This window comes from Otolemur garnettii, unplaced genomic scaffold (genome assembly GCF_000181295.1).
Source record: "Otolemur garnettii isolate 467f Iridium unplaced genomic scaffold, OtoGar3 scaffold00148, whole genome shotgun sequence".
Lineage (NCBI taxonomy): Eukaryota > Metazoa > Chordata > Mammalia > Primates > Galagidae > Otolemur > Otolemur garnettii.
In genome coordinates, this window is record NW_003852543.1 from 3,442,221 (window position 1) to 3,452,380 (window position 10,160).

General features: G+C 44.8%; 1 protein-coding gene across 1 annotated transcript in view; it reads right to left on the reverse strand.

The window, feature by feature from the left end:
- STARD7 (StAR related lipid transfer domain containing 7) overlaps positions 1 to 9,712 on the reverse strand; it is a 30,427-nt gene extending 20,715 nt beyond the window's left edge. Inside the window, exon 1 of the mRNA XM_012811066.2 lies at positions 9,414 to 9,712. Coding sequence (XP_012666520.1) covers positions 9,414 to 9,712 — 299 coding nt within the window. The remainder of the gene's footprint in view (positions 1 to 9,413) is intronic.
- Between the last annotated feature and the right edge of the window lie 448 nt (positions 9,713 to 10,160).

A 10,160-nucleotide genomic window follows, 5' to 3' on the forward strand; every position in this document is an offset into this window, starting at 1 on the left:
CCTCCAACTCCTGGGCTCAAGTGATCTTGAGTTGATAGTTAATAAAGTTTTAAGAAAATTAACGACAGTGGTGCCCATAGCTCAGTGGGTAGGGTGCCTGCCACATATGCTGAGGCTGGTGGTTCGAGCCTGGCCTGGGCCTGCTAAACAATAACTACAACCAAAAAATAGCCAGGCGTTGTAGCAGGTGCCTGTAGTCCCAGCTACTTGGGAGGCTAAGGCAAGAAAATCAAACTCTTAAGCCCAAGAGTTTAAGGTTGCTGTGAGCTGTAATGCCATGGCACTCTACTGAGGGTGACATAGTGAGATTCTGTTTCAAAAAAAGAAATTTAATGAGTGTAGGCAATATTTTTTAATGGCTTTCTAAGACTCAAGGTGATTCAGAGCTTCTGATCCACTGTATAATCAGGTTCTCTCTATAATTAAAGGTCCCTAGGTAGCTTTGATTAAAATTATGACAGTAAGTCCCTGAAAAAGGGATGGAAATGCCTTGTACAGGCATGACATTCATACTTTGAATAGCACAATATGAATGTTAGAGGAAAACTACATCATGAATGATCAATACAGTTATTCTGTCCCAAAGTTTAAGATCCCTGAAGGGTCTCCACTTTTAAATGCTAACATGACAGATATAATTAACATTACAGAAGCATGGCTCGGTACCTGTAGCTCGGCGGCTAGGGTGCCGGCCACATACACGGTAGCTGGCGGGTTCAAATCCAGCCCAGGCCTGTCAAACAACAATGACAACTCCAACCAAAAATAAAAAATAGCCTGGCATTGAGGTGGGAACCTATAGTCCCAGCTACGTGGGAGGCTGAGACAAGAGAATCACGTAAGCCCAAGAGCTTGAGGTTGCTATAAGCTGTGATGCCACAGCACTCTACCAAGGGTGGCAAAATGAGACTCTGTCTCTAAAAAAAAAAAAATCATTATCATACATGAGATGTGAAGAAAGGAAAAACCTCTCTCCGTACACCTCATTACCCTACTGTGCCAAATCTCGTTAGGCCAGGACGGTGTCTAACCTTCATATCTAAGAGACTTAAACATGTAATAAGAAAGGAAAGAAGGGCAAAGGAGATTATTCCCAAAATAGTAACAAAATCAGCAGATTAGAAAAAGGATAAGGGAAAGACAGTCCATGCTTTCCTTTCTCCAAAATCATTTTAATATTTGAAAAAAGGCTGACTGAAACCTAAGGAAACTGAAAACATATAACCATGAAAACCTAGTAAGAGTAAAAATGTTTGGCTCATTTTGAGGCCCAGCCCTCTGGCATGGGGCTAATTACCTCACTTCACAAACATAATCCCTTTCTAAATTCCAAATTTCTGTCCTTTCTGTTTTGATGTTTGTTAATCATATCCATTGTATTTTTATTACATTCACTGTATTATTTCATTTTAAAATTTCCATATGGTTCTTCCAAGTACTACAGATATGGACACACCTAGAAATAAAAAACATCCAACTGGTTCATTGGAGTTCGGGGGCAACTAGTTAATGGTAATATAATAAGGATGATCTTAAAAAACTGAAGGCTTGGTGCCTGTGGCTCAAGTGGCTAAGGCGCCAGCCACATACACCTAAGGTGGCGGGTTCAAATCCAGCCCAGGCCTGCCAAACAACAATAATGGTTGCAACCAAAAAATAGCCGGGCGTTATGGTCCCAGCTACTTGGGAGGCTGAGGCAGGAGACTCGCTTGAGCCCAGGAGTTGGAGATTGCTGTGAGCAGTGAAGCCATTGCACTCTACCCAGGGGGACAGCTTGAGGCTCTGTCTCAAAAAAAAAAACAAAAACAAAAACAAAAAACAAAACTGAAGTTCACTTTTAATGTGGTTCTGATGACCTAACAAGGTTCTACCAAAAAGTTACCCAGAAGTGACTGACTACGAGGAAAAAACCAAAATTCCTTTAAGACAGAAGGATTTGGCCCACACGTAGCACAGTGGTTACAGCACCAGTCACCTACACTGAGGCTGGCGGGTTCGAACCCAGCGGTGGCCAGCTAAACAACAATGACAGCAGCAACCAAAAAATAGCCAGGCATTATAGTAGGCGCCTGTTGTCTCAGCTACTTGGAGGCTGAGGCAAGAGAATTGCTTAAGCCCAAGAGTTTGAGGTTGCTGTGAGCTGTGATGCCACAATACTCTACAGAGGGCAACAGCTTGAGACCTGTCTCAAAAAATAAATATAATTAAAAAAGAACTTTATGTTATCATTTATCTAGTTAATAACATACTGAAAAGTTTATCTTATGCACTGAAAGAAATAAGAAAATAGCTAATTTTTTTTTTTAAGACAAAGTTTCATTCTGTTGCCCTGGGTGTCACAGCTTACAGCAACCTCAAACTCCTGGGCTCATGACATCCTTTTGCCTTAGCCTCTGGAGTAGCTGAGACTATATCCCTGCTAGTTTTTTTCTATTTTTAGTAGAGATAGGGTCTCATTCTTGCTCAGGCAACTCACCCACCTCAGCCTCCCAGAGTACTAGGATTAGAAGCATGAGCCACTGCATCCAGCCTGTTTTTTCTCCTTTACTTTTAGATTAATATGAAGACACAATAAAAAAAAAAAATGAATCATTTTTTCAGTACAACTGTAGGAAAAAAAAAAAAAGAAGGCTCGGTGCCTGTGGCTCAAGTGGCTAAGGCGCCAGCCACATACACCTAAGGTGGCAGGTTCGAATCCAGGTTTAGGCTCTATCTCAAAAAAAAAAAGACGATGACACAGGCTATTAGGTTGTATTGTTTACATTTGTTAGGTAGAGTCCAAATTGTAGTGGGGCCCCTGACCCAGGAGGTGTGCCATATATATACCCTTGCATTGTGACCATTAGGTGAAAGCATACCAACTTTCTATTTTTTTTTTTTTTTTTTTGAGACAGAGTCTCACACTATTGTTGAGTAGAGTACTATGATGTTATCATAGCTCACAGCAAACTTCAGCTCTTGGCTCAGCGCCTGTGGCTCAAGTGGCTAAGGCACCTGTCACATACACCTAAGGTGGCGGGTTCGAATCCAGCCCGGGGGTGTGCCAAACGACAATGATGGCTGCAACCAAAAAAAATAGCTGAGCGTTGTGGCAGGCGCCTGTGGTCCCAGCTATTTGGGAGGCTGAGGCAGGAGACTCACGTGAGCTCAGGAGTTGGAGGTTGCTGTGAGCTGTGAGGCCACGGGCACTCTACCCAGGGGGACAGCTTGAGGCTCTGTCTCAAAAAAAAAAAAAAAAAAACTCCAGCTCTTGGGCTCAAGCAATACTCTTGCCTCAGTTTTTCTATTTTTAGTAAAGACAGGGGTCTTACTCTTGCTCAGGCTGGTGTGAAACTCCTGAGCTCAAGCAATCCACCTACCACAGGCTCCCACAGTGTTAGAATTACAGGTATGAGCCACTGTGCCTGGCACACCTATTTTTATTCTTCTTCTTTTTTTTAAAGACAGTCTCATTGTTGCTCTCAGTAGAGTGCTATGGAATCACAGCTCACAGCAACCTCAAATTCTTGGGCTTATTAAGCAACTCACTTGCCTCAGCCTCCCAAAGAGCTGGGACTATAGGCGCCTGCCACAACACCTAGCTATTTTTTTGTTGTAGTTGTCATTATTGTTTAACAGGCCCAGGCTGGGCTTGAACCCGCTAGCCCTGGTGCATGTGGCTGGCACCCTAACCACTAAATTATGGGCACCAAGCCGACACACCAATTTTCTGTTTTTTTGAGACAGCAACCTTAAACTCTTGGGCTTTAAGCAATTCTCTTGCCTCAGCCTCCCAAGTAGCTGGGACTACAGGCGCCTACCATAATGCTCAGCTATTTTCTTGTTGTAGTTGTCATTGTTTGCCAGGCCCAGGTTGGGTTCAAACCCACTAGTCCTGGTATATGTGGCTGGCACCTACTCACTGAGCTACAGGCCCTGAGACCAACACCAATTTTCTTAATGAAACTTTCCTGGCACTTATCACTCAAATTTCTAGAGCAATGAACTATAACTTTTTAAAAAGTGGGGCTAGGCATGGTGACTCACACCTGTAATCATCCTAGCATTTTGGAAGGCCAAGGCAGGGAGGATTGCTTGAGGTCAGGAGTTCAAGACCAGCCTGAGCAACATAGCCAGATGTAGTCTCTATAAAAAACTGAAAAATAAACCAAATATGGCGATGTGCCCCTGTAGTCCCAGCTACGGGGAGGCTGAGCCCAGAAGTTTGAGGCTGCAGTGAGCTATGATCATGCCATTGCCCTTTTGCCCAGGTAATAAAGCTAAAAAAGAAAAAGAGGTGGGGAATGGTGGGAAGGGGAGGGGAGAAAGAAATTTTTCAAAAAGATAAGGGATTAACAGAACATTTTCCCCTAGCCTTTCATACCTTTTTTTTTTTTTTGGACAGTCTCACTCTGTTGCCCTGGGTGGAGTACTGTCAGGTCATCAAAGCTCACAGCAACCTCAAACTCTTGGTCTCAAGCAATCTTCCTGCCTCCTGAGAAGTCAGGGCTACAGGCATGCACCACACACCCAAGTTTTTCTATTTTTAGTAGAGACTGGATCTCGCTCTTGCTCAGGCTGGTCTCCAACTCTTGAGCTCAAGCAATCCACCTACCTCAGCCTCCCAGAGAGCTAGGATTACAGGTACAAGCCACAACCACATACTGCACCCGCTTCCTTTCATAATGTAACATTCTTCCCCTTTTTGTTCCTATTCGCTCCTGGGCTCACAGAATGCCAGACAGCACCAAAAACACTGATTGAAAGGTTTTCTGTGTGTGTTGCCCAGGCTAGTGTATCTAGTGGCCTCACTATGGTTAACTGTAATCTTGAACTCCTGGGCTCAAATGATCCTCCTGCCTCACCCTCCCAAGTTGCTGGGACTACAAGCCAACAGCTAGGATTACAGGCAGAAGCCACCACATCCAACCTTTTTTGCTGGTTTAATTGAAGACAACTGGTAAGAATACTAACCCAAGTATTAAAAGATCTGATTTCTGGCTTGGCACCCAGCCAGCAGCTCAATGGTTAGGGCACCAGCCACATACAACAGAGCTGGCAGGTTCGAACCCGGCCCAAGCCTGCGAAACAACGACAACTATAACAAAAAAATAGCTGGGCACTGTGGCGGGCGCCTACAGTCCCAGCTACTTGGGAGGCTGAGTTAAAAGGATGACTTGAACCCAAGAGTTTTGAGGTTGCTGGGAGCTAAGACGGCACGGCATGCTATCATGGACAACAAAGTGAGACTGTCTGAAAAAAAAAAAAATCTTATTTCTATATCTCATCCTAGCAGCCAAGTCAAAATCACTTTCTACAAGTGATTTCTTCTCTCAGATTTTCGTGCTATTGCATGATTACTAAGATCCTATTTGGTGGGCTGCTCCTGTGGCTCAGTGAGTAATGCGCCGGCCCCATATACCCACGGTGGTGGGTTCAAACCCGGCCCCAGCCAAAATGCAACAAAAAAGTAGCTGTGCACTGTGGTGGGCGCCTATGGTCCCAACTACTCAGGAGGCTGAGGCAAGAGAATCACCTAAGTCCAAGAGCTGGAGGTTGCTGTGAGCTGTGACACCACAGCACTCTACCCAGGGTGATAAAGTGAGACTCTGTCTCTTTAAAAAAAGAAAAATTCTATTTGTTAAGATATTCTTAAACACAAAAGAAAGCAAGTTTATGCTTTTTCATTCTGAATAAGAACTGAAATAACATAATGAAAAGACATGCCACTTTAAGACACACATTCAAAAACACATCCTGCACACTACTGTTTAACCAAGAGGGCAACAGCAAAATAAGTTTGTGCCAGGGCAGTTGGTACAGGAACAGCACATACAAGCCAAAGCCTGTGATGTAGAAGCCATGTGACAAGCATGCTCTCCTTCCATTAACAATGAAGGAAATACACTTGGGACAGATACACGTAAACTGTGTTCCTTTGGAAACTACCCAAAATTAATCTCAGTAGAATAAACAAAATCCAAGAGATTCCAAGCTAGCTAGTATAACCTCAGCAGTGCTTACTTTAAAGCAAATGGAGTACTTAAGTACCAAGCAAATAAGTCAACTTATACTCAGAACACTTTATTCAATAAAATACAAACATAACAAACTGTCAGAACAAAGACCTAATGAATTACCGTAGAACCAAGATGTAGTTGTTGAACAGCGTATTATATGCCTCCCTATCATGGTAACAAATGTTTAAAAGAAGTAAAAAGATTTTCAAGATGGACATCTTGATCAAATCTTAAGTACACAAAAAACTAAATTCAAGCATGAACTGTACAATGAAACATTAAATAAGGTCCTTTACTATGTAACAACTCTAAAGAGGGGGAGTGTCAAAAGGCAGCTTGAACGTGTTCAGACTAGGCTTACACTAAGCTTCTGAAATTCTAAAGCTGGTTAACTCAAAGCAATGTGCCTCTTTAGGATTTTAGGAGTTGGATTAGAACTGCAACTGTTCCCAGGTTGCAGAGACAATCCAAAGAGAGTGAAATAAAATGAATATCTAACTAGATCATCAACTGGTCTTATCTCTCTGCCATGGTGAACAGTGACTACTAACTCAATTATTTATTTACTAAATTCATTTCCTATCTCATTTTCCCTCTCTAGCTTCTGCAATTAGAGAACTGCTAAACAAAGGCTTCAGAACCCCTCAGCCATAAAAAAATGCATGAAATGGCTTGAGAGCGCCGGTCGCCAGCCACATACATCGAGGATGGCGGGTTCGAATCCAGCCCAAGCCCACCAAACAACAATGACAACTACAACCAAAACATAGCTGGGCATTGTGGGGGGCGCCTGTTGTCCCAGCTACTTGGGAGGCTGAGGCAAGAGAATGGCTTAAGCCCAAGAGTTGGAGGTTGCTGTGAGCTGTGATGTCACAGTACTCTACCGAGGGCGACAGCTTCAGACAGCTTCAGACTCTCTCAAAACAACAACAACCACAACAACAAAAAAGGCATGAAATAAGTCTACAACTGTCATTACCACTTAACCTCTAATATTATTAATTCAACTCCCACCCCCAAACATTCCCCTCTCCCTCTCTTTCACACCCCAAAGCTCCTTTCTAGTCTTTCTCCTCTTCCCCAAGCAGTTCCAGTGGGGGATTTCCTCTCACACTTAACTTTGGAAGAAGAGTACTTCACCATTGGAAGAGTATTTCACCATTAAAAACAAAATGAAAGTAACCAGGCAAGGTGGCTCCCGCCTGTAATCCTAGCACTCTGGGAAGCCGAGGTGAGAGGACTGCTCGAGACCAGCCTGAGCAAGATCCAATACCCTGTCTCTACTAAAAATAGAAAAAACTAGCAGGGGCGTGGTGGCGCATGCCTATAATTCCAACTACTCTGGAGGCTAAGGCCCAAGAGTTTGAGGTTGCTGTGAGTTTTGACACCAAGACACTACCCAGGACAAAAAAAAGAAAGAAAGAAAGAAAGAAAGAAAAGAAAAAGAATGAAAATTCAAACAGTTAATTGATAATTTCTCCATTTAATAGGTTTCTTCCTATTTTATTTTTTTATACCTAAGACTGATTAGAACAGCGGTTCTCAATCTGTGAGTCGCAACCCCTTTGGGGATCGAACAACCCTTTCCCAGGGGTTGCCTAAGACCATCCTGCCTATCAGATATTTACATTACAATTTATAACAGTAGCAATATTACAGTTATGAAGTAGCAACGAAAATAATTTTATGGTTGGGAGTCACCACAATATGAGGAACTGTATTAAAGGATCGCAGCATTAGGAAGGTTGAGAACCACTGGATTAGAACAAATGACCAAATAGCAAAAGAACGCTAATAGGAATTAGGCAAAATACCTATCATGTTTTCATGTTAACTTTTTCGTGAAAAAGGTTGCTTGTAGTCATGATTTTAAACTGCATTTATAAAATTTATCTTTCCTGCTAGGAATAGTAGCCCTGGTTCTTAAGATAGGCTTATGTATTTACCCAGAATTCACAGTGTGGCCCAAATAGTCTGCCTAGGTGTTAACCTCCCAAACAGGCCACTAAACTTTATTACTGGAGTATTTCCATTTTAAGCCTAACCAAAAATGTAGAGTAACAGGTTGCCTCTCTGTTGAAGAAGTATCTAAAATAAACAGATCAGTGTGGGAACTATCACAAGAGGGGCTCTGCCTAGTTCTTAAAATCACAGTTTTAGGATTTAGGCACATAATGCTTGTGTGAAGAGAAGGCACAGTTTAAAACTATCTGTTAAAAAGAAATATGGGGGGGGTGCCTATGGCTCAAAAGGGTAGGGTGCCGGCCCCATATGCTGGAGGTGGCGGGTTCAAGCCCAGCCCCAGCCAAAAAAACTGCAAAAAAAAAAAAAAAGAAAAGAAAGAAAGAAATACAGGCTTGGGCACCGGGAACACAGTGGTTATGGCCCCAGCCACATACACTGAGGCTGGGAGGTTCGGACTCAGCCTGGGCCAGCTAAACAATGACAACTCCAACAAAAAATAGCCAGGCATCTGAGGCAGGTGCCTATAGTCCCAACTACTTGGGAGGCTGAAGCAAGAGATTTGCTTAAGCCCAAGAGTTTGAGGTTGCTGTGAGCTAGGACCCCATAGCACTCTACTGAGAGCAACATAGTGAAACTGTCTCAAAAAAATAAATAAAAACAAAAGAAATACAGAAACAGTGTAAAACAAGTGCTACAGCAAAAGTTCACCATGAGATTCCCTGAAAACAATAAAGTCTCGGACTCAGAACTGGATTAACAAATTCAATCAATGGTACTTGGTTTTTCACACAAAAGTTTTGATGATGACAGCGTGTCTTCCCAGCCTAGTGACAGTATTTCCGAAGTTCTAGTTAAAGTAACAAAAATATGACCTAATTCTTAAAGGTCAAAATGTCTGGGCTACTGGTTTGTGCAAGCAGGCCAAAATCCTTTCCAGCCTCTTAATTCTGCCACGACGTGAGTCACAATGACAGAGAGCTCTCCTGGCATTTCTCACAGGGCCTGAATCCCATCTGGATCGAAGTTCATTTTGTAAATTGCAGAATTACACTCTTAGGTCAAGTTTAAAACCTGTTTTGGAATCTTCACCTTTCTGGGTGTGTTAAAGATTACTTGAAGAACAGCCTCTCCACCTTCGATATCTACTTTATTTCTACAATGCTGTTTCTTTAGTGTCACGCTCTCCCCACGGAAAATGAAGTCTTTCTGCTAAACTAACCAACATTTCCAGTTCTTATTTCTTATCTGACAAATCAAATTAACACACAGGAGCAATAAAAAGCAGTGTGCTGAAAACAAGTGCAATCTACAACATCGCCATTTAAAGGACTGGCAGGTAAACAGGCGATGCTAAACTCAAGAGCAGGCCCCAGGGTTCACACGTCCCAGCCTCACGCCTGGCCGTCCCTCGGCTCCACCGCACAGGAATGCGCTCGCCCCGAAACCCACCTCTGCAACTCCTCCTCTTGGATCCTCTCCTCGTCCCACACGAAGACGCCGGCGAGCGCCGCCATCAAGACAGAGGCATGGCCAGGGCGGCCGTGCAGCCGGCGCCAAAGGCGGCCGAGGAGGACGCGGCGCGAGCTTTCCGAGTAGAGGCGGCCGTAGAGCTGCGCGATCTGCTGTGCGCGCCGCACGCGCAGGCCCGTCACGAAGCGGCACTGATTGGCCAGCACGGCCAGTAGGCCCCCGCCCCGTGCCCCCGCCAGCCAGGCGACCAGGGAGGCAGGCGGCCTCCGCGGGAACATGCTGTCCCGTGCGAGCTTCTGGAACCAAATGAGCCTGTCCAGTAGGATGCAGGTGGCCGGCCGCAGCGTCCCCCTAACTGGTTGGCCACTTAGCCGTCTCACAGTCCTGCAGCCAGAAGCCGCCCCTCATCTCTCTCTGCAGCAAACGCCGAGAAAGAATCCCTTCTGGGGAGAGTCCGTCATGGCAGCAGCCGCGGGGACCGCCCCGCGACCGCTGCACGAGGCGTTCCTGGAATCGGGCCACAGACCTGCCGGACCGTTGCCACCCCCTTGCTCCTCGGCTTCCCCTGGCCCGCGCCGGGGACGGTGGCGCAGAGAGCTCGGAAAGCGACGAAGTAGATAGCTCCGGTCGAGCAGCAAGAAAGCTCCCGCGCGTTCTGCGTCCGCCACACACGCCGCCCGTCCGCAACCTACCGGGTCTCTGCCACTCGTGTCCTGATTGGGTGTA